At 36.3% G+C, this 26,279-nt stretch overlaps 1 protein-coding gene across 1 annotated transcript; it reads right to left on the reverse strand.

Moving 5' to 3' along the window:
- Positions 1-1,696: 1,696 nt before the first annotated feature.
- Positions 1,697-25,911, reverse strand: LOC140166452 (CWF19-like protein 1). Its single transcript, XM_072189927.1, is given in 16 exon segments — positions 1,697-4,166; positions 5,907-6,004; positions 6,596-6,712; positions 7,359-7,475; positions 8,012-8,104; positions 10,638-10,717; positions 11,186-11,306; positions 12,907-13,032; positions 13,812-14,024; positions 14,873-15,090; positions 15,665-15,766; positions 16,694-16,778; positions 20,186-20,211; positions 20,214-20,269; positions 25,537-25,601; positions 25,878-25,911. Coding segments are annotated over 15 exon segments (1,635 nt in total). The 5' UTR covers positions 25,560-25,601; positions 25,878-25,911; the 3' UTR covers positions 1,697-4,006.
- Between the last annotated feature and the right edge of the window lie 368 nt (positions 25,912-26,279).

The raw sequence follows: 26,279 nt of genomic DNA on the forward strand, positions 1-26,279 counted from the left end.
AGGCCTGGCCTACTGTATTGTTTGAGATTCCTATGGAATCAGATGCAAACACTGTTTAAACGGTCTCTTTTTTTACATAATGAACCATTGTGAGTGAACGCAATGACGTGTGACGCTATAATTTGGTCCATATGTGTAAAACAAATAAGGCTACTTATCTTTTTACATATTTGCATTTCGGCAAATATTTTTCGATTTATTTTAAAAAGTATTTAGGGGGACATATAAGTTGTGGCCCCTATAGGATTAGCATTTGGATTAAGGTTTATAGGTTACTCACAATTAATAATATATTTAGAGATGGTCATTCTGATGGATGATCATACATTGCTCCAACACCTTACCTGACAACTATCCTTGCTGCACAACAACGACTGCATATTTATATTTCCAACTATAGTGGGCATTAAATTATATAAATGCAGGAAACTTATTATGCTAAATTAAATATAAGTAGGATATTAGAAAATATTTATGTATATTTGAATTAAAAAGCCCACGGCAAGAAATATATGGTTGTTGCTATTTTTATCATTGTTGGTGTCTTCTTGCAAACTAAGGCTGTGATTTTTGGGTAATTTTGTGCCCAGGTACCTTATAGCTGAGACAAATATAACTAAATAGATAGGAAGCAATGTACTTTTACCATTGTCCACTGTGAACCATTAAATTGTCACACTTTTTATTGTGCAATCACTAACAGAACATGCTCAGTACATGCACAAACATCTAATTCTTAATANGAAAAAAATCAAACTCATAGNTNACATTAATTTGGTAGGAATTGATACACAAAATGAGTCAAAGTTCATTAAATTATGTCCAAATGTAATGTAAACTTCTTCTTTTTTCAGATTTTGACATAATTTTGTGAATTTTGGCTCATTTTGTGTAGCAATTCCTGCCAAATTAATGCAACCTGAGTTTTATTCTTTATTCTTTTTTCATATTAAGAATTGGATGTTTGTGCATGTACTGATTATGTTCTTTTTGTGATTGCACAATAGGAAGTATGACAATTTAATTAAAGAAATTGTTTGAGGTATTTGTATAATGTCATGCAAGACATGGTTCACAGTGAACAATAGTAAAAGTGCATTGCTTCTTATCTTTTTAGTTATATTCGTCTCAGCCCTATAGTGCATGTAATTTAACAGGCAGGTACCCACCCATGCAGCAGGGTACAAGTACCAACAAGGATTTGACCAAGCCAAGTCCAAGTGGAGTGCAAAATTTGCACTTATTTCTTTTTAAATGGTCCCCAAACAGTTGTGTATCTATGATATTTTTATTGACAATATACACAAAATATTTAATGTAAAAAGTTAAACAACAGCCTTTTCTGACATGGACATCTGGCCTCTTGTAATTGGATTTTGTGGCTACCACTAGGACCACAACTCACTATGGTGCCATTCAACTTAGCAGGCAATTTTTTTACGCCAACTGGGTCAGGGCAAGACTTGTGAATGTATTAAATTACTAGTATGTCCTTTTAAGGTATCCAGCTACTGGTTTCTCTACCCAGACATGCAATTTTCCAAGTGGGACTCAATTTCCAAGGTATTACTTGCAGCCTTATTGGAAACACAATGATAAAACAAGAAACATTAAAACAAACTTGCTACATTTTCATGACTTATGTTGGTACAAATACATCGAATCAAACAAGTAAAGAAGAGAGGCAGTGTTCAGAAAAATATATACTGTACATTTAAACAAACATTTAATTACTAGTTAAAAATACATTATTTTGTTGTTGAGAGATGTGATTAAAAAAACACCTATTTTGCCAGTTTCCCATTTAAAATACATTTACTTATTCTTTGAAGATAAAATTCACATAAAAGTAATGTTTTAAAAAAGGTTTATCAAACAACTCGCCACAATTACTTAATGCCCCCTCCGAAATAAAACATGTTGTAAAAAAACAATAGTGTGAACTCAGAATTTCTTTTCTCTTGGGCCAGAGGCCATATATGTGTATTACTTCATTACTTGGGATTAGCCTATTCTTCTTTCTATTCAGGGGCATACCAGTGTGGTAGAAGTTTAAATTCTGGATCTGAAACTTAATCCCCACCACAATTCTACTTCCCATTCCAGAAAACTACAGCACTTATTTTTTGGGATTAAAACAATATTATCAAGGTCTGCCAAATGAAACTTATCTCAATCCTAATCATTTATTTAGTACTAACTGGAGATAAAAGAAAAAGTTCAATATTTTACTAATTTTTTGAAAAGAGCCAAAAACATGCATTTTTGGCATGTTTTCTGACAATCGAGTCACAAAAATCTTGGAAAAAGGCTTGGAACAAGTCTAAGCACTCAAAATCTTGAGTATTTGACAAAATGTTGCTCAAATTTCCCTCTTTTTTTTTTGTTATTTTTTTGTTACTATAATTAAATGATTGGTGAAAAAAATGAAACATGCCTTTTCCCAGAATTAGAATGCATAAACTGACATTAGTCTTAGTACAAAGTCTTTGGGCTTGTTTATCACAGCATACGAAAAACACCTTAAAAACGCATGTTTATTTCCAAAAATTGGCCAAATATTAAAATTTTACTTTGATTTCCAGTTAGGACTAACTAAAGCATAAGGATTTAGCCATGTTTCATTGGGCAAAACAGGATATATTTTAATCCCAAAAAATTAGTGCTGTATTTTTATAGGGAGTAGAGCAGATAAACTTACCATAGTGCTCACAATAATGTCTCTTTTCAATAACAGATATTGTTGTAATAAAGCAATAGTTATTTGAACTGACTGAACCCCCAGGTGGTGCAGAGGTCTGGTTTATGTTTTCACATTGGACAAGCAGTTTTGAAGAAATAGATGGGTCCTTGTGAATCCTAGCTAAGACCCTGCAAAGTGATTTCAAATTCTCTGCATCTGTTTCTGTTTAGTGTGGTTAGCCCATTTTGAGAAATATTTTGGTTTACAAAATGCAGACATTTTCAAGCCAATTAAGCCAAGAAAATTGTTTGGTTGTCCTTGACCGACCGACCCAACTTCTTATGCTGACCCCAACAAAATTTCAATTTTTTTTTTTAGTTAACCATAAAAATTGGAAAAATCATATCCAAATCACAAAAATTTCCTTCCATGTTTCCATAATGAAATACCATCATCCCACACAACCAATTCCCACATTGGAATCTTTTTGCTGCATACAACATAACAATTTGTGTTGTCAATGAGGCAGTAACCTCTTTACATACAACATACAAAATGCATTCTCAAGAATATATTAGTATGTAAAAAATCTCAAAATAAATATATGCTATAATTTGTTTTCAAGCAATGTAATTATATAAAGTAATGGACACAAATGATTTTAAGAGACTCAAAATTTATTTTAACCTAGTAAAATATCCAAATATTGTTTTATTTTTTAATTCAGCTAAGTTTCATCATTTTTCTACAACAATACTATGTTCTGCTGCCTACACATAGAAAGGATAATTCACAGCTTGCAACCGGGATACTACGTGTGATTTCCCACAAGCATAAAGTGACTTGTACTCTGACCGGAGATGTAAAAAATCATTTCTGTAGCAGTGTTCTGATAGTTAGACAAGCTGCTATTTAAGGTCTGTATGTTTTACTATAGTTGTGAGAGTGTATGGTGTCTGTAATAGAATTTTCTTTTTTACTGTCAACATGGTATGTGTCACCATTACACAAAGCCAAATACGAAAAGTAAAAATAAAAATTCATTTGCAAAGAGACTGTATGTTTTACTATAGTTGTGAGAGCTTGTGTAGCCATTTCTACAGTGTTGTTAGGAATTGAGATTAAATGTCATGCTTAAATTTTTTTTTTTTTGACCGACTAACCGACCCTGTCTTCTACAGAGAAATCAAGGACAACCAAACAACTTTTTTATGGCTTTTTCATGTCAATGAGAAAAAAGCAATCTTTCAAGTACGTGTAATACCAAAAACACACTTTTGATGGTGGAAAAAGTGGCGCTGAAGCTGTTCAGATAATCCTGCTTTAGTCTTCATCATCGTCATCAACAGCGTTGAAATCAAATTTGTTAAATTTCTCCCTGAATACAGCTGTCATATCTGTTGCTTCTTCCTTGCTGACATCACATGCTTTCCAGTCTGCTCTCTCTGTCATGTCAAGGATCTCGCTACTTGCTAACACTTCCCTGCAGAAAAAGAGTGAAAAATAAAGCAAAAGGTGATATAATTATGCATAATTTTACATACAACGTTGAGATTAAAGCATGTTACCCAGGATCTTAACTAGAAATTGAGGTTTATCCATCATTTGAATATTAAAAATTGCCTGTCCTAATTTGACTTTTAAAACATTTACCAGACTTCTACAGCCCATAGGTGTTTCAAAGAGTGCAAATATGTGTTGTCTTGTTTTGCAAATCTGGTCTACTAAAAATGTCAACAGCCTTTCTCAACACCTGCAATTATAATGTAGCATCTGTCAAAGGCATTAATTTTGCCCATCCCAGGAGCTAACTCCCCGTCTAAAATGATGCGCAGACGGGCTTTAAACCGTCTGTATTGTATTATTATGTCAACAGACAGTAATGTTAAGCAATTTTCATTACATTGAAAAGCCATGTTTGCATTGGTTAAAGGTCCGTAACCCGATCGACAGCATCATCCCCGATTTTTTTCATTGTTGATGAGGTTTTGGTATCACATAATAGATACTATTTTTCTCATTACTATCCTGAAATTTGACGCTCCAAGTCGATGTATTTCCGGAGAAATCATGAATCACAGCGGGTTTTACAGGTATACCAGTTTGTAAACAATAAAAATTACTTCGGATCATGGGAAGAGAAAAAAGCGAACTACGCTAAGTGCTGAGGAGACGGTCCGCCAGTATATAATTAAAACAATTCCTTGATTATTTCAGTTGGTGAAATAGCTCAATTGGCTAGCGCGCCGTTCTTTTCCCCTAGATGTACCCGGTTCAAAACCCGGTATCGGAAGTTTTTTTTTTCTCCATTTTTTGACCAAACCTTTTTTATATTCATTTGAAATGTACATATCGCAAGGGGAAACATATTTTGTTTCCTTTTTTTCTGAAACGGTACGAAAAACAAAAAAAAAAAAACAAATATTTTCCGTTCAATACGGGCCGGGCATTGCAGCATGTCAGCATTCGTCATACGAACGGGAATTGTTGTTGTTGCATGCCTACCCAGAATGCAATTCACGTATGCAAGGTATTGGATTGCAAATTTGGCTATTTATTCACATTTACGCTGAAAATGCTCTCCTTTTTTCACAAAGCAGCATAAAGGGGGAGATATTTGATATTATTATGTAATTCTAAAGACAATCCATATCCAAAACCAATAGGGTTACCCCCCTTTAATGCTTCTCACACTCAATCTTCCAAATTATTAAGACTTTTCTTGAATATAGTACTAAGGGTACATCATACTAAGCAATCGCTAGGAGCGTAGCCTTTTTTAATGACGTGCAAATATCTAATCCATAAGTCGCTAGCTTTTTTAATGACGTCATTGATCAGCAGAACGTCTGCAAATATCTAATCCATAAGTCGCTAGCATGCCAATCGCTAGGAGCGTAGCCTTTTTAACGACATCATTGATCAGCAGAACGTCTGCAAATATCTAATCCAAAAGTCGCTAGCATGTCCGAGCGTCAAGTTGCAAGCCAGTGTTTGATCACTAGCGATTTTTAATCATACCAACTGAAATCCATATAGCAACTATGGAAGACATTACCTTAATCTTCCACGTAGGGAGTTTGAAATGGGGTTACCTGAATGGGTTATTCCATTTGAAGTCTGTCCCCCATGTGTGGGACATTACGGTGATGTCATCTACATGGGGTGTATGGATTTCAACTGGAATAGCTCAATATGCTGAAATGAAGACAAAGTAAATTACCTGCCAAACTGCAATGGGAAGAATTTCTTGACCCTGTGTAAGAGTTTATCACCATTAGGAAGCTCCACATAGAAGTAAGGTGCACCGACTGATACAATCTGCAAAGTCAAGAGATCATGTGTAAGAGTTTGTCCTAATGAGATAAGCCTAGACAAGTGCCATAACATTTTTCTTGGTCTTTTGTGAGACTGACAGTCTTAAATTGAACCCACAAAATGCTGATTCAATTAAAAGTACATTTGACAATTAAACTTACAATACAAGCAGTATCAAAATGATTGGTCTCCATACCTTATCAATTTTTTGATTATGAAAAACCATATTGCTGAAACTTTTTTATTGGTTAATTTGTTTGAAAAAAAAAATCCCACCTGTACTTTATTTTCCTACTCATATTACATATACATAGTACTTTCATCCAAGCACAGTATAGTTAATGACCATACCATAGCCATGTCTCAAGGAACAAAACAAAAGATTACTGAAATCCTATGCACAAACTAGTTTTTATTAGGGAGGAAGGGCCTTAAAAATGTTTATAATGTATTTCCTATGCTCTTATTATTTTCGACCAACTTCAAATAAGGCACTATACTAGTTATTATAGGGCTTCTTTTGGTTTAATATGTTTCCTTATTTGATCACCATTTGCTATCATTTTCCAGTGTGCTATTTTCTTTCATACAAACCTGTTTCAAGTCACTATGCCTGGGTATTTCATTCAGTTCAAGTTTGTGTGATTCAGCATGTTCCAAGAACACATCCTTAATGTCAACCATCATGGAATCAAATTTGACTGGTACAACCTGCCAAGTACAGAGAATACAATTAATTTTATGTGTCAATAAATGTTGATCTTTATATCTCTCAAAATTCAATTATTGTTAGTTACCACCTGTCGATTAATGGCCAAATCCACCCCCTACATGTATATAGTCAAGAAGATGTGACCTTAATCTCCCATACAGGAAGTGTGTATTTCAAATGGAATTCCCTGAATGGGCAACTCCATTTCAAATCTACACCCACTGTGTAGGAGATTAATATTATGTTTTCTATAGGGGGTTTATGGATTTCAAATGGAATAGGCCAATGCATCTCTTCCCTAGTATTACCTTTAAAAAAATATTTGCACTTGTATGAATAAATTTACACAAGAAATGATCGCCTTGTATATCCTCATCATCCTGAATCCTTCATAAGGCTACATGTATATGCATTGTTTTTCACGCAAGCACTTAGCTAAAAACTGACAAGCTTCTGCCATTTGAAAAACTATCAATCCAAAACCTGCAGGGTTTTAGGAGCTTTACTATTTGACACATTACTATATACATGTATATGAAACTGTTGAACATTTTTGTCAAGACTAGTTCCACCTTCCACAAAATGTCTATAATGAATGTGATATGATAATTGTTCAACTTATGTCAAATTGATACGGCTCCTTACCTGGATCTGTAAATGTTGCGTCCTAAAATTCCTCTCAAATATGACGCACGTCTTTCCTTCAGACTTAAACAACTTCCTTAAGGCTGACTTGTACTGCTCCAGTTCTGATATAACATCCTGCAAATTCAATAGAGGGTATGCAATATGACGTCACTCATATAGACACATCGTCATTTAACCAACTAATTCTGTCCCCCTGGAGGTCTCATGATAATAAATATGCAAATAACCAGAAAATCATGGAAAGATTGTGGTTTTGCTTCTACCTATCTCTGAGTGTCCCCTTTATATACACAGTTTCATTCAAATGCTAATTCTGATGACACATAGCTGCTGAGGCTGATGCACAGCAAATGCTGGGGTGGCGTTAGAAGTAACATTTTAAAGGGCCATTCAGGTGCTGTTTGAAAATAGAATGGAAGGGCCTTTGTCACCTTTTATGAGCATAAACTCAAATTCACACATAACATAATAATCCAGCTAAAGAGTTAATGGTTATTTATTGACAGTGCCGGTCATAAGCCAACATTTCCAAGTGCCATTCAGGCCCCTAGACCTAACAATCATCTAGATTTGACCTTCATCAATTTTCACCAGTGCCAACCTCGATTCTAACACTGCCCTTGGGCCTTGGTATACAGAAGTCTACTCACCTGTGGTAGATCTACTGTTGATTGGTAGTGTCCAATAGGTGTGATGAGCACATGGTCAGGAACTAAGCCTCCTTTAGCTAATGCTAAATATGTCTATGAGAATGACAAAAATATAGGTACAATTATAAAAACACATTCCAAATGATCTGAACCCTAACTCTATAAAACTTTCAAAGTAAAATAATTGTGCATGCATGCAACCCATGTGATGTGATGACTTAATCGCCCAAACTCATACATATGACATGGTCTCAGATTTGAAGCAGGTTTCACTGCCAAAGTGTGTAAAAATTCACCCCAGAGTGAAAATAGCTATGTTTAATTTCTAAGGTGTCTTTTCTAGGGTAAAATTGTTTGTAGAACATGATTTTTTGGTCAAAACACATGCATCGTACATCGTTTTGCTACAAAATGTTGATTTGTGGCCGATTTTGCCCGAAAAACACACTTTTTGGGTGACAAAAATTTTCACATGCCAACTTTGTATACTCATAGAGTCTACAATATACATAGATATGGCCCTTTAAAATGTTAACATATCAGCTGAGGGTACTATTTGATGGATTCAGGTATTTGTTTTGTGATTGACTTAATCATTTGCACGCCAGAATCATTCAAATATGACATGCCTCGTGACAATTGACATGCCAAAATAAGCCGTTTTCGGCAAAAAAATTGATTTGAAAAATCATAACTCTTGATAGGAGGGTGGTACAGTGATGGTTGACCTACCAGTCTATGCAATATTGAATGGGCTTTCATTTGATACCTCACTTTGTTCATTTCAACTAAGGGAAAGACTTGCAAAATGTAAAAATGTTTCCCCTACCCTTAAAATTTTGATGTGTGTAAAAAATTCCCGCCATTTATAAAAATCGGGATTACAAGAAAACTACAAGAGCTATAGGCTTGAAAAACTAATCAGTTATGCACAGTATAAGTTCCTACTTGGGTATAACATTAATATCTTTCCATTCCTTCTCAATTTTCTTTTCTAATTTTTTTATCAATTTGTGACATCTGTAAATTACGTAAAATTTGGCATTTCGAAAAATCACAAAAAAAAATATATGAGGGCGACATGTTTAAAAAACTAATCAGTTATTCCCATGATACAGTACTACAGGGATATAGTACCAAACTTGTGCTAAAATGCATATTTTTTTAGTTCTAATTTTTTTATCAAATTGACTCCTTGACAAATTGACATTTTTGAGCAAAATCGGGAACAATTAGTACCTGTAATATTGCGCAATCATGTGACCTATATTCAATGTGTGTGCACCAATCAGATGTCAGACTTGCACTACAACATGATGTGAGCCTTGCAGAGCCTTTATGAGTGTGCCAATAGAGTTCAAATATGTTGTGATGATGTTGTCACTTATGGATCTCATATTTTTATTTCCGTCAAAAGCATATGCCTCTACTGTAATGCTCATATCAGGAAAACAATGACAGATTGTGCATTTCTGACTTCAGAAATGAATTCTGCAGAAAATTTCAGTCTAGAAAACATATTTAAAACAATATTTTTTGAAACTTTATATTTTGCCATTTTTGGCAGTCAAACCTGCTTCAAATCTGAAACCGTGTCATATGCAGTTTTGTTGTCCAGGCCAGCAAAACACCTGTGGTTACTGGGTACAGATGGAGTGCTTGGCACGAGAGAGGTTTTGGGCATTCCAAATCGAAAGGCCCAGTACAACCAGGGGCGTCGCTAGACCAATCTGATTGGGGGTGTAATAAAACTGTGAATTGTACACCTCAAATCGCTCGCAAATCTAAAAAGTGGGGGCAAAATTTTTTTATCCAATTTTTTTTTCATTGGTAATTGTTATTACTTTAACAATAGCCATATTGCAATATAACAACAACGCCGCAAGTTGGTAACACATTTAATTTAAATATGGCTTTATTAATTTGCCGATAGTGCAATGGCTTTGCCGATAACAGTTAATATTTGCCAACAAAAGTTACAATTGAGGGGTGTCGCACCCCCATACCCCAATAGCAGCAGCCCTGAGTACAACATGACATAGGGATGCCATTACAGGATTGTGAACATCAGGCACAATGTAGAGTGGATGACTCATCAGAGAATGAAGGGACACACCATCCTATGCTCCTAAGGCAGGTAATTAAAAGTAGTCTTGATCATCATCATCATTGGACAATTACTGTTGAATATTTTTACTATATTTAGAAGAAGACTATTGCACACTGCGCCAGTGCAATAGTCAATTTTCCGTTGCACCATGGCAATCCTGACATATGCATTTGTATAATGAGCACGGTGACCACCTTGACTCACCAATTATAGGTGTGAGCGCTGCTTCAAAAATAAATATAGCTTATATGTTATTTTAATTTATTTTGTTTTCCTGGTGATTTATAAAGTTAAGTAGAAGAAAAGGAATTTATAAATGAGTTATATAAAACAAATACTGTTTATAATTTGTTCAATGGAAAGAATATTTTCATTCGGTGAAAATATGAACTGTTCCATTCGACTCAGCAAAGCCTTCTTGAATGGAAAGTCCATATTTCACCTCATGAAAATATTCTTTCCATTGAACCCATAAATATAATATTATTAGTAATCAATGCAATGAATGATACTTACTGTGGTTCCCACACTGACTACAAGGTGTTTCTCTACTTGTGGACTGGCTAAACAAAACCAACATGGACCTGTTGGCTTGGCTGCAATAAGATTGGAGTTGTCATACAGGTGTTAAAAGACGGGAAAAAGATATCCACTGAAATGGGTTGTCAAAAGTGTGGCTTGAAAGACACATTCACAGATTTTTTTTTGGGGGGGGGGGGTCGATATAATATTTTTAGAATATCCCACCCATTGACCATGTTTATTTTCACAACAGGGCAGATTGTACAACTTATTGAATCTGTTCACTTTATAGGCCTAATACATCACTCAAACTTGAAGTTTTGTTGGTTTGTGAAAGGGTTTGGTTTATTTTATGTTAATACCATGTGTGTGCAAGCTCTTGCTGATGTAAGCTCATTTCTAAGACAAAACTTATATAAACAACCCCCCAATAAAAGGTATAATTGTGAATCCAGCACAGGGTCTATAATCCATGTGCCATGCTAAAATGACTTCTTTTTTTCACTCTAAAATGCTTATAAACAGATTGAAGTAATGCTTACGTGGTTTGCGAGGCATCCTCTGGCCTTCATGCGACCTCTTATGACCTCTACCTCTGCCTCTATGGCCTGAGCCCTGACCATGTTGACCGGTTGAGAAGAAATATTGGTTGGACATATCAGGCTGAAATATAATAAAAGGTGAATCCTCAAAAGCACACAACAATATTTGCATCCTGGTTTTCGGTTTGACCGAAATTCCTTACCACAATATAATATGCTGGGTCTCACAGTGCATTCGTGATCACCCCACACATGTAATCATTGGAGTATACAATACATGTTCCAATGCGACGTACGCTATAGGTTGTTCAAGGATACAAAATGAAAGGGTAATTTCGGTCAAACTGACTTCCAGTAGAGAAACCCAGAATCCACATATTATATACTTCATTAATATATTCTTGTTCATTGATTGGTTAAAAGTGGATCACATGACCAATAATAGTTCTACCATCAGTACTCCTATCCGTAAATAGTACCTCTAAGCCGTATATAGTATTTTCAATGTACCGGACAAGCCGTAAATAGTACCTCCAAGCCGTAAATAGTACTTTTGACCATGCCTTCTGTGTGTGCGCATTCGATGCGATAGAACAATTCATGCACACGAAACTGCCATAGCGTGATTTCGCGCTGCTGTAATTGGTTAGCTCGATTTAAGCCTATATGATTTTTTTTGAAGGGCAAAATACAGGTTGTGCTTAAATTGGTCGTGCTGTTCACTCAGGATAGAAGCTGGAGAGTCAAAACGTCAAATAATTTTCTTTTAAGCAATCAATGAACAAAGAACATATTATCGAAATATATAAAACAAATATATACTGCCTTTATTCGCAGTTCTGGTTAAAACTATGGTCCCTCGTTGAGATCAATTAATACTATTTTTTTAAATAGTACTATTGATCTCACCTCGGGGCCCATAGTTTTAACCAGAACCTCTCATGGCAGTATTTTTTGTATATTAGGCGACGAAAAAAGAAAACCCTGTTCTACGGGCCCAACCGACCCAGATTTTGAACAAATTGGGGGAAAAATTTTTCTTGTACAAATGAATGCCGACCCAAATTTCAGAAATTTCAGGAACAAATTATTTTTTTGTATTTTCTCAAATTGCAAATTATTTACAGATTTTGTGGGTTTTTTGGGTCATTTCAAAAAAAAAAAAAAAGCCGACCGACCGACCCTACTTGGAAAGGTCCGTCCACCCGTAGAACAGGGTTTCTTTTTTTCGACGCCTTATATGCATACATATCACTCTGCTTTGCTATCACGTAGTAATGGTTCTATGATGCAGATATTGAGCATTCCATCAGTTCATGATGCATGGCCAGATTAATCACTCTTCTGAGTACTGACAGTTATAAAATTTATGTAGAGATAGTGTGCACACAGTTGTACTCGCGATAATTTGCTTCATTATCAAAAGGTTGTGGGGACACATTCTGTAACAGCTAGTTTGTTACATTTCTGGGCTAAACAACATACTCTCACATACATGCATACATGTAGTGTGCTAATTATCATACCGAATCACGGTTTAGGTATGTTTCTCTGATGAGGGAACTGAATGTAATGAAAACAGAAGTGGGTCAAAATAATGATATTGCTATTTTTTAAGGGTCGCTCACCCACCTTTAAACGACAGGACTGCATCGGGTACCATGAAACTACTTTGTCATGATTATATCTATTGAAATGAGACATGTACAGGTCATATTTACCCTTTCTTGCTCTTGTTGTTTTCTTTCTGACCAGCTGTATGGGCACTCTGTAACATCTTGTGGTTGCTTCACTAACTCCTCTTTCTCCATCTTGTTCATTGGGATGATGTTGAATGCATAAAGATACTGAAAATGACAAGTACACAATAAAAAGTGGAATCCATATACCCCCTATGGAATACATGACTTTTTAAAGGTCTCCTCACAGGGGTATCTCCTCACAGGGGGGTGTGAATTTCAAATAGGATTACCAGAAAGGGTGACTCCATTTGAAATCTACACTCCCTATGTGGGAGATAAAGGTCATGACTTCCACAGGCAGTGTATGGATTTATACTGGAATAGCCGCATTACCAACCAGATCATCAAACCTATCAGCCTAATCCTCCGAACTTTTTCGGAGTGACACCTAACAGTTGAGCTTACTGTTTATTGGTTCTGAATCTGGAGATTTTCTGTGAAAGAATATGCCCTTTATATTCCACCACATGGGAAGAGTATCCTGGGAGATACTGAAGGGATGCTGCAGCCAAACAAAATTGTATCGCTTGCCCAAGATTGCAATAGTTGGAGAAAGCTTGTAGTCGCCTGTTGTGCAGCCGACTGATGATGATGATGATCCAGGAGATGCAGACAGAGTGTGCACACCCAGGAGTATGTGGCAAAAAAAAACATTTCAAATGGCACCAAAATGTATCAAAATGATGTTATAAATATCTTAATCCAGGATTTCCAGGGACTGATTCCATGTATGAAGTTCATATCAAGGCTTCAGCACCCAGGGATGTCTGGACAGTGTATTGAAGCCTGGATATGCCCCTGAATAAAGAAAATAAATGTGACATTCATTGTTATCTCTCATTTAGAAGTACCTTGTAAAAGTATAAACATACAAACAAACAAACCTTTTTCTTCTCTTTATTGCCAACTTTAGCAAGTGCCAGGAACCTAGTTACATGTCTGGCACCCTCTGCCAGCACCTTATGATTTCTGTATGGTAATCTTTCATAGAAGCATCCCTCCATCCCTGCAAAGTGATAGCGTGGCCTCAATGCTAACACTAGGTCCGATACAGAGGCTGATCCTGTGGATTGGAGACCTTCCACATTGATGCCATCCTGGAGGCAAATACACATGGATTCAATTATATTATGAAATTCTTAGAATGCTGGTTTAACCCACCAGAGTCTGGTCCTAAGTCCAGAGACCTCAGAGAATCAATTGATGCCTACCCAAGACAAGGAGATGTGCAGTTCAAGAAATACTTCCCAAGACACCTTCAAAGAGGCATTGTAATGGAGTGCTCATCTGTATAAGGGTGAAATAAGGCTCCGAAGATGACTGCGCTGGTGCTCTACCAATGAATTACTTCTCTCTCAAAGCATATTTTTCTTCATGAAATTAGTACATTTTGGTGCACACTAGGGTTCAGGTTGATGAGAAAGTGACATTGAAACCACCAAAATAAATCAGTTGCTGCTAATCACACAGCAAAGAGCAGCAATTTAATAAATTAGGAGGTGATTATAAGGAGAACATATTAAACCATAATGTAAAATGTAATGTAAAATTTTAATTTTGTTATTCTTAACTTAAGATACCGATATGAAATCATATTAGTAATAACTGTCAGGGAAGGTTTGAGTCCATTTAAAACCAAAATAACATGGTAAAGGGAAAGAAAACCTACTGGCTATTTTGGCTGTTTAATGTGGAGCTCTATGGGGAAATAGATGTGTGAATTGGGTCGAAATTGCTCTGTTGACCTGACACTTGACAAACACAACAAATTTGGCTTATTCCATTTAGGTGTAAGTTGGTGATGTGGAAACAATACAAATATGCCAGATAATCAGGTCTGTTAACCAATGTTTTAAGATCATTATATTTTGGCTTTGGGCAGTGGATAAAAGAAGCCACATGGAAGAGGAGAGCAAAAAATATATTAATAATATGGCAAACTTACAGGTGGACTTGCGTATTTGGCCACACCAAGAGGCCACTGTGATGTCAGCAGTACATCCACTCCACGAAACTTGGAGTCAGAGACCAATGGCATGCCTAGAGCATCCACGTCTGCTTTGTTGAAATGATGTGGTTCTTTGATGGCTGCATCCTCTTGTTCTATACCACTCATGTATGCTATCTGAAGACCTGATGTGCCTGTAAATGTGCCTTTCTTACCTGGAAAAAGGTGATTGAAAATAACAATTTATTAAACTAGGGCTGAAGACCTGATGTTCCTGTGAATGTCCCTTTCTTTATACCTGGAAACAGGCGATTGAAAATAACCTCAGTGGCAGTTGAGATTAAATTAAGTACTTCCTTTCTCTTGACCCAAAGGCTGACAGTAAAATTGTTAACTTGATTGATGGCAGTGGCCTTCTTTTCCTTGTTCTTTGTCTTCAAATCTGTTTCTCGCTTCTCTTTCCATACAGGCCCCATGCTTATATAGGCTTTTTAGCCTGGCTTGTGGCTTGAGCGTTTTGTTTGAGCCTGATCCCATCAGGACCCAAGCCTGTCTCCACACAGAGTGACCGTTTAAACAAACAAACAAACAGCTGCTAAACCTGCTATTTGATACCCCAATTGGGCATATTTCCATGTGACTTGACCTTTTCTGTTGAAAATCTATTTATAAAATCCATTTACCCATGCGAATAAAAGTCCTAAAGTAACGCATGTATGCAACTATGTTTTAAGTAAGCATGTATATATACACTATTTATGATTAACCTATGTGGACACTCTACATTACCTAAAAATGTGACATTTTCAGCAATTTCACATCCATTTGGCTCAGCAAAAAACTTTAAATGTTCAACTTTGTTGGCTCCAAGAATATATGTTGGCATTGGAACTGTCAAATCAAGTAAAAGGGTTAAAAACATTTACGAAATCAAACAAAAATCAAACAATCTTTAAAAACATTTATAAAACTTAATATGCACAATTTTAATGAGCACAAATGAAACAAGAATAATTGCAAGAAAGTATTGGAAGGGCAGTAGACAATTCTAAGTGAATGTGAAGTGGTATATCGAAAGCAGACACTTTGGGGCAGGATCGTGGAGAAATAGCCAAAAACCTGCCCAGGGGCGATTTTTTTCACAATTTGTTTTTGTTGCGAATTTGTGATGTTATTAATGTTTAAAATATTGTCTGAGAGTTTCAGACCGAATATAACTGGTATCTTGTATTTTTTTCAGACATTTTCAAGGTAATTCCTACTCTCAACATTGTCAATAATATTTTTAAAGGCCGATATATCAATTTCCAATTTAACTATACCATAACTTACTAACTCAATATCTTCGCTTAGAAATGTCCAATTTCATTGGGGAAAACGGTTGTGGAGCAAAACATCTCTATATTTTAGATATGAAAAAACCTCAAAATTGATAACCTGCCCAAAAGTGTCTGTTTTTGACATGACATGTCACAAATGTATATCTTGGTTACTTTATGGACCAAAGGCCAGTGATACCCTATACCAAATTCAGCAAGATGGCCTCAATGCTGACATCCTCATCAATCTATGATATTATCTATGATATTACCTGTGTTACACTTCCACGAGGAGGTCTACGGGGAGAATTTCTACAAGGTATTATTAATTGCAAGTCTGAAGTCTTACAAAGTGTTACATTAATGTGGACCAGTGTAACATTAAAATTTTATCCCCTAAATAATCAGATAAAATAATAATGGTTTGGTGAAAAATGAAAATCTTTTTTATTTGTTAGTTGTTACATAATTGATTGTTCCAATCTTGTTCAGATATTACCTTTCTCTTCCCCATCTTGGTACTTTTTCCACTCTGCTTGGGCTGATGCTGCCACACCAAAGAAGTCTCCAACACAAAGCAACATCTGTAGAGAGAACAGAACTTTAGATTTTTATTTCCATAATAATTATTTTAAAAGATCATAAATTAATTTTGATTCAGGCAAATTGTTTACAAAAATCCTTGCATAAGTTGAATTGCGGATTGTATTCCCATGGGAAAACCCATAATTACTGGAATTATGGCAATTCTAAACAAAGTTCCTTATGTATGCGCAATCCCTAATTGATGATAATAGTCATACGATACTGGAGTGGTACCATCCGATTGGCTGCTATCAAACATAACTCCTATATTCAACTAGAATTTCGCGGTTCTTGACCTGCGCGGTTCTCGATGCAAAGCGTCGGCCGCAATGCCTCCACATTGACGCCCATCATTTTAACCGGTGCAATTTCACTTGACCCCAAAATGACCTTCACATTTTTGTCTCACTAAGGTGGCTGTTCCCACCAAATTTCATGAACCTGCAGCAATCTATGGCGATTTGACCCCACATAACCCCAAAATGACCTTGACATTTTTAGGTCGTTTCACTCATGGAGCTTTTAAAGATGGAGAGGCAACAGATTATGTAACGCATTGTTCACTTGTGCCGATTTGAAATCTGACAAGCTATTCATCGAAAGGTACCTTTTGTTTGGGACAAAGGGCTTCCGCCATTAAATCGGTAAGCTGACCCGACAGTGTATTAACGCTTTACCTAGCAGGCTACTGTCAATAAGTGATCAAACGAAAGTCCCGTGAAAGCGCTTACTGGAACGAAAAGTACCCTTTGTTGTCATACCACCCAAGGGTGTGATTGAGTAGCCGTAAGCACAAAAGGCACACATTAGCTGCTGATGCAGTTCGTTGTCACCCCACTGACTGTAGGTGCTTCATTTAAATAAATTGAATGCGCTTACTGAATGATTACACATCAAGGCTGCCATGTCTGCATGTCTAGTACTGTATAATGGTAATAGCTACGTATACATGTAACATATAATAAGTATACCGGTATAGGCCTATATAAAAGTTGTTTCACAAATTGACATTTTATTTTATTTTAAGAAGGAGAATGTCATAAACAGTAGCGTACTGAAGGGGGGGGGCAGCTCTTTTGTGAGAGGTCTTGGGAGGGGATGAGGGAGGAAGAGGTGGAGGAGGGACATGAAGAATGAGAGGGGGGCTGGAGGAAGAGAGAAAGAGGGACAAAAGTATGAGGGGATGGAGAAGGAAGGGAGATAAGAAGAGGGAGTGATACTTTAGCAAGGAAAGAGAAAGGAAAAGAAAGGAATGACAAATAAATGTAGGCCTTATAATAATTATTATAGAAACTAAACTCAGCCCCCCCCCCCACATAAGCCTAACACTAACAGCACTATAGGCAGCCATTCGATGATGTCCATGACTTTATGCGTTACGTATTTAAATCGCCCAGTCAGATGTATTTTACACCTGCCAAGCACAAGTCACCCAATGTACACTCTCATGAATATTGATTGGCAACATTTTCCAATATGTCAGCGCTCAAATCGGACACAATAGAACAATAGACCATTCAGTGCGCTGGTTTCACTGGTCATCCCCACAAAATTTCATGAACCTGCGACAATATATGACGATTTGACCTTGGATGACCCCAAAATGACCTTGACATTTTTGCCTTGTTTCAGTGGTCATCCCCACAAAATTTCATGAACCTGCGACAATCTATGGCAATTTGACCTCGGATGACCCCAAAATGACCTTGACATTTTTTTCTTCCTACAGTAGTCATTCCCACCAAATTTCATGAACCTGCAACAATATATGGCCATTTGACCCGGATGACCGAAATGACCTCACAATGACCTTTGCGATTATGCAAATTTTGCGCTGAAAAGCAAATCAGGTCAAGTTTCATCACTGTAACTCGCACAGATCTCCAGATAATCTGTGCACAAGGTTATTTTGCTTGATATGCATAAATTATGCAAATTAGGTACTTAATTACCATATTTTGCGACAAAAACCTGCTTAAATTTGGAGACCCCCAATTGCCACCCCTCCACCAAATTGCATCACTATACGCCTTACCAGTTCCGAGAAATTGCACTCACAAGCTCGGACGGACGGACGGACGGACGGACAACCAGGAAACATAATACCTCCGGTGGAGGCATAAAAAGGGTGACAGAACTCATACAGGGAATTATAGATCAGTGAATTTAACATCAGTGTGCAGCAAAATCTTTGAACACATACTTAAGTCCAATGTGAAAATCAGCACGGATTCATTCATGTGAAACTCAGCTTACCAACACCATACAGGATATAGCTTTGCAGTTAAACCAAAAACAACAGGTTGACATGATTTTATAATGGACTTAGCGAAAGCATTTGATAAAGTGCCCCATCAAAGATTATTGCTGAAAATGTCACGCTACGGGATTCGAGGGAAAACAATGAAATGGACAGAAGCATTTCTCACACAGAGAAAACAACGGGTTGTTATGGATGGTAAAAACTCAGAGTGGATAAAAGTAGAATCTAGTGTCCCCCAAGGCACAGTAACTGGACCCATGGATTTCTTGTTATACATAAATGACTTACCACAAAACATAAACTCACACATGAAGTTATTTGCAGATGACTGTATGGTGTACAGAAAGATAGCTGGTCCAGAGGATGCTAGCAAACTTCAAGAAGACATGGATACACTCACCAAATGGCAATCACAGTGGCAAATGAGTTTTAATGCCAAGAAGTGCTTCGTGTTAAGAATAACACACGCAAGAGCGCCACAAACATACACATACATGCTCAATCATACAACTCTGGCTGAAACAAATGAACACCCGTACTTGGGTGTCACATTGAATTCAAAATTAACATGGAACACACACGTAAATGGGATAGTAGCAAAAGCAAACAGAACTCTGGGGTTCGTTCAAGCAGAAACTTTCTTGCTCCCAAAATATAAAGAATATGGCATACAAATCTTTGGTAAGACCTTGTATGGAATTCAGTGGATCAGTATGGGATCCTCACACAAAAGAACTCAAACAAAAACTAGAATCCATGCAGAATAGAGCTGCTCGTTTTGTTAGTCAAGATTACAAGAGGGAGAGCAGTGTTACAAAAAATAATGTTACTTGCAATTTTTTGTTATTATTTTGATGAAATTAGAATCACTAAATGTTCTGGTATGTATGAATGGGGTTGCAGCCCCTCGGGCATAAACAACCCTTTAGTCATGAAAATATATGAATGAACCCCTAATACATGTGCATTGTACATGTATTGTTTTCAGAGAGTAATGACACAACTTTGACACAATCTGGCAACCTACATTTGTCCATAACTCTGCACATTTTGGGCTACATGTGTCTGACCACTCAATTTTTTAAGTTCTCTTTGTAATGAAAACAATTTTGAAAATATTCAATTTCAAAATGATATTCCTACCTCAAAAGGCCCTGCCTTTTTGTTTTTTTTCTCACTCTGTTGAACAACTGGTCAAATTTCCCAGCTACATCGCCAGTCACGAGTCTGCAAAACAAACACAAATGAAAATATGGTATGACAATATTAGGCTAATGGAACTTGATTGTTAGTTTCCTATTGACCGCCCGCATCACCTTTTCAATTTGACCAAAACTTTCATTATTTTTATAAAAAAGTCAATTATCTGAAAATTGAGATGGAAATAACCAAAATTGAAACTCTCAAAATGTCTGACAACCCCTGCTGATCATAATCAGCAGTTTTTCTTAGTTGTAGGGGTAGAGGATGTGGTAAATAATGGAAATTTACGGATTACCTCATCATGTTTCTAGTGATTACAAAACTTGCAAATTTCTTTTCCTTTTAATAAAAACAAATTCAAATCTTTTCTCAATCTGTTGCAAAATGTCTGTAATGATGATCTAAGCATTAATACCTGTTTTGAAATGGTCTTTCATCAACAATATATACTTTGGTACTGGTGGGGTACCTAAATTTGGAGAAAGCTGTTCATAAAATCATTGATTTTGTTGACATAATGGATAATGAAAAGAGACCGAATAATGAAATAGCGACCTCATCCTTTTTTTCAAACATCCAATCGGAAACTAATAATCGAGTTCCATTGGCCTAAACCATAATCTTTAAGTGGTGCAAATAGCATAAAAATATTACTACATGTATACAGGAAGCTAGATTAATTCCCATTACAGAAAATACCAAAGTTTGTTACTGCGATAGTGTGCCTTGTGCACTTTTCAAGTACTTTCCCAACCCCATCGTGGGAAATGTGGGGCACTCGTAGGGATTGTACTGGGATTTACATGGGGATTAGGCCTAAAAAATTGTTTGATGGCATAATCTGACGGACCCTAAAAGTAGGCCCGACCCTGACTACAATTTTTTTTTTTTTTTTTTTTTGCAAAATAATAATAAAATTTTAAAAAAAATTCGGATTAGTCCGAACAATCAGTCCCAGAACAAAAGATTAATTTCTGACATGATCATCATCAGAACTGTTTCCATTTGAAATCTTAATGGCAAATTGGACAAAAGAAGAACATGGTCCTACTTCACAGTTTTTAATCCCCTATCCATGCTGTGTGAATCACTCTATTGTGAACCATCCTTCTGATACTTGAGTGTTTGGACAAGCAGAAAGATACAGGTCTTTTGTCTCTTTCTGTTTGTAAACACTAAACAGACAAGGTCAAGGATGTCAAAATTGTTATCCTCGCCGAATAGGAAAGTCAACATAAATAGTACGGCACTGGCAGCGGATATGGGCATCATACTGTGTCATGTGCAAGATTAAGATCATGAACTTGATTGCAACTGTCTTTTGCCTGGGGTCTCTTGATCACATCTGACTATAGGGTGCTTGCACGGAAGGTCATTAGTTCAAATCATCCTCCAGACACGCTCCAGAAGACATGCAAATGCATGCAGTACAATACAAATCACCTGTTTAACTGCCTGCCCCCCCCAACTCAACACAAAAGTTGGCAACCATGAGAATTACCAAATCTTTCAAAGACCCCTTTGCAATGATTTTTCATCAAATTACCCCCTTTTTCATACAAAATCGAGGACAAAATTTGGCCAAAAACAACCCCTTTTTTGTAGTTTTCAATGACTAGCATTTCAGACACTTTTCAATGACTAGAATTTCAAACACCCCTTTTTCAATGACACTAAATATTGCCATAAAATTACCAGATTTTTTAAAATACCCCTTTTATCCAAATTTTGCGGACAGTGCAAATTAAATACCCCCTATTTTGCTGATTTCACGGTCAAATTTCGCAGACAGCCCAACTTAAATACCCCCTATTTTGCCAATTTCGCGGTCCTTGCTACTGGTAAAAAAATTACCCCTTTTCCGCGCTATTTGGTAACTCTCATGGTTGCCAATTTTGGGTTGAGTTGGGGGCCGGGTTTAACTGGTATTGATCAAAGTATTCTTTTGTACTCCATGCATTTGCATATCTTCTGGAGCGTGTCTGGAGGATGATTTGAACTAATGACCTTCCGTGCAAGCACTCTATACCTATACCGTAGACGTAGTCTAGAACTCTAGTCTAGATCAGTTGTAGTAACTACAAATTTCGAACGTTTGAGGACTTGTTCTCAAGTTGTAGCCATATATTCATACATTGCTCACCTGACCTGTATTTTCATATATCCTATTTTGTGGTGAAAAATGATTACAAAATGTGTAATTTGCAATCATTTTGGAGCAACGATTTCTTCGTACTGACGGCTAAGTGTGTATGTTAATGCACATTATAAAACACATATAAACACATACACAGCACCTGTTGGAACTCCCGGTCGGAGCCGGGAGTTTCAATTATTGGAACTGCACGAGTCTAGATTTAAAGGAGGATTTCGTGATCCTAGCATCCTCTTTTTATGACATTTTCAGTAGATATCCACGAAAAAGCTTATTTCCAAAATTTCAGTTGATTCCGATTTTGCGTTTGCGAGTTATGCATGATTATGTGGTAACTGGACATTTCATCCCCTCGCATTTTCATCCCCTGGACATTTCATCCCCTGGACATTTCATCCCCTCATGTTAAAACGCTATTGTAGCGTTATTTGAGCGTGACAGTAAAAAGATTGCATATGAATATAATAATTGTTTAGGATCTTTAGAAGGAAATAATATAAGGAAATTAATCTTTATTTAAAATTAGTCTTATTTATCCAATGTATGCACCGTGCTCTGTATGAGCTATCACCAGCTGATCACACGTATAAAAAATCGATCGATGTTGAATGGCAATAGTGCAATGAATTTACCTATTGAACAGTGCGTGTAGGCCCCCGACACAGATGATTCTAATTCAGTATTACGCCTATTATTATTATTAAAAGTATTATTATTTTGTTATTTTACCGGGTAGGCCTATCGTCAATATATTATTATTAATATTTTTATTATTATTATTTATATTACTTATTATACTTTGTTTTTTGTTGTTGTTGATATTAGCCTGGACTATTTAACTTAGCTAAAGTGTATTTCTTCTCTTTCTTCCTGTTATTTATGTATTTATTGTGTATTGTTTATAGGCTGTTTATTTATTTATAATTATTATAATTTATGTATTTATTATTTATTTTGTTTGTTTCTTTATTTATTATTATTTACTTAGTTGTTCATCTAACAAAATTAGTAGGCCTACATTTTTATGGGAACCATGTATCTGTTAATGTTATGTCATGTGGATAGTATGTTATATTATAGTGATAAAAGTGATCAAATATGTCTGCATATAGGCCCAAGGGAAGGTTCATGGCAATATTTTTGTATTGTCCACTTGATGAGGTGATTAGATTTAGTGCAATGTCATGTTATACAATAGGAACAATAGCCGTCAGCCGAATGGTTACAGGAAGTTGAACTCTTTCATTCATTGGAATCTATACATATAACTATATTGCCAGTTTTAGTTGCCCAATTGGGCCACTTTTGACTTTAGTCCCATGACAAACAAAGTGCTCCCGCCGATTTCGCGACATTTTGGCTACTTTGAAAATCTCACCCATAAAATCCATTAAATATTGGGCGATTTTTGAAAAGCCGACTTCATAATTGTTAAATTTGATATTCTGTCCATGGAAATAGTAGATAAGATTCTTATCTACTATTTCCATGTTCTGTCATAGTCAATGGTCCTTCAAAACAAAACCTCCAAACAACTAATTCAAATAAAGAGAAAACATTCTGTGGTTAGTGTGCATCCAAGTATGACAATGGGAAACAAATTAAAGTCATACACGCAGCAGGGAGATAACTGATATTAGGGCTTAATCCCCATGATTATCCTTAGAATATTCCCATATCAATTCTCACAAGTGGCTTAAGACGACAAAAGTGCCAGGCGGGGGCCAAGTTTCTCTTTTCATGTAGGTTCACTTGGGTTTATTAAAAATAACATAACAACATGTCGTTCCATGGCTCTGGGGAGTGGGCAGTGGCTGAAAATAGGTTAGTCTACATTACCAGTCGTTATCTATTTTTTTTTTTTTTTTTTTTTTTAAATCAACTAATTTTACAAAAATGCATGATGTAGGCCTACGAAAGAGGTTGTTTTGGGGTTGATTAAAAAGATCACTAACTACACGACATTATACATTGGCACGGAGGGGGTGGTCACGGGGGATGAAAATAGAAAATAGCTTAGACTACATTACCAGTCGTTATCCACGGACCCGGGAGGGTGTTCTGGGTTGATTGATTGAAAGCTGACTTAAAACTCATGGTTATAAAAAATTGTATAGAAAGGAATGGTAGGCCAATACTATTTTTGATTTTGATCAGCAAGAAAGTAAACGAAGTGCTCCCGCGATTTCGCGACATTTTGGCTACTTTGAAAATCTCACCCGCAAAATCCATTAAATATTGGGCGATTTTTGAAAAGCCGACTTCATAATTGTTAAATTGGATATTCTGTCATAGTCAATGGTCCTTCAAAACAAAACCTCCAAACAACTAATTCAAATAAAAAGAAAACATTCTGTGGTCAGTGTGCATTCAAGTATGACAATGGGAAACAATTAAAGTCATACACGCACAGGGGAGATAACTGATATAAGGGCTTAATCCCCATGATTATCCTTAGAATATTCCCATATCAATTCTCACAAGTGGCTTAAGACGACAAAAGTGCCAAGCGGGGGGCATCTACTATTTCCATGTTCCATGGCTCTGGGGAGTGGGGCAGTGGCTGAATTTAGGTAAATTCATTGAATGTATAAACTATTATTAACTATTAGTCTATTATAGGCCCTGCTGCCATTCAACATTGATCGATTATTATACGTGTGATCAGCTGGTGATAGCTCATACAGAACACGGTGCATACATTGGATAAATAAGATGATTAATTCCCTTATATTAGTTCCTTCTAAGTTCAATTATTATATTCATATGCATTCTTGATTCACTGTCATGACTGTCACGCTCAAAGAAGCGTTTTAACACGAGGGGATGAAATGTCCAGGGGATGAAGTGTCCAGGGGATGAAGTGTCCAGGGGATGAAGTGTCCAGTATTCGATTATGTGTATTACACTGCTCCATAGACAATGTGTTAGTAATTTCGTTCTGGTGCACCAGAACGAAATTCAAATTTAGCGATATTTTTGCTAAACGAATTAATCTGCAAGAAATATTTGGTACATAAACATTATGTAGCCAGAGGTATCCAGTGGTGTAAAAATCTCAACTTTTTGGGGAAAAGTGGGGGATGAGGCTGTGCTGTGGATCACGAAATGCCACTTTAATATCAAATATACTCACATTTTAAGCGGTTGAATGCTCATGGTGGTACAATCTCTCAGTCACTCAAGCTGGCCTTAAAAAGACTAAAAATAATGAGAAACAATGTAAAACTTTTTAAAAAAATACTGATACAATCAAAGCAGCCAGCAATGGCAATCATCAGCAATGCCAATTGATATATGAATTCACAGTCGACAGTGTTATAACTCTTCAGTGGAGCTCATTTTTAGTCATGTTCTTTTTGCAGATCAGCTTCCAGCCACACTGGCTATATCGTTATTCTTCTAAGATACAATGGATTTGAGAATAAACTCAATGTTACTTTAAAATGCACTAAAAAGTGAAAACTCTGCACTTACTTTTTTTTTTCAAAACAAGGGCGCTGACATATTGTTTTGTAGTGATTCTATAAATAAGTTCTGTTTGTGTTTACAAAATATGGAAAAATATGACTCTTCAAATACTCCTATCACGTTTGGCTTGTTTGTTTAGTATTTTTGCTTTTAACGTAACAAATTTTGTTTGATAGCATTTGAATACTACAACAATTTGAACATTTTGCCTAGTATTCCTAAAATCACAATAACAAACACTGCAAACGCTATGTCACATGTGAAGTCATATGACAAAGGATCATACAACCTCATCTTCAGGAACCCGTGTTCAGTAATCTGTGCGAAGCAGGTTGCTTATTTTCGATCCCAGCATTTTCTATGCATGCGAATAACAACCATCCTTCTTTTCACAAATCCACAACAAAA

The sequence above is a fragment of the Amphiura filiformis genome, chromosome 12 (assembly GCF_039555335.1).
Source record: "Amphiura filiformis chromosome 12, Afil_fr2py, whole genome shotgun sequence".
In the NCBI taxonomy this organism is placed as follows: domain Eukaryota; kingdom Metazoa; phylum Echinodermata; class Ophiuroidea; order Amphilepidida; family Amphiuridae; genus Amphiura; species Amphiura filiformis.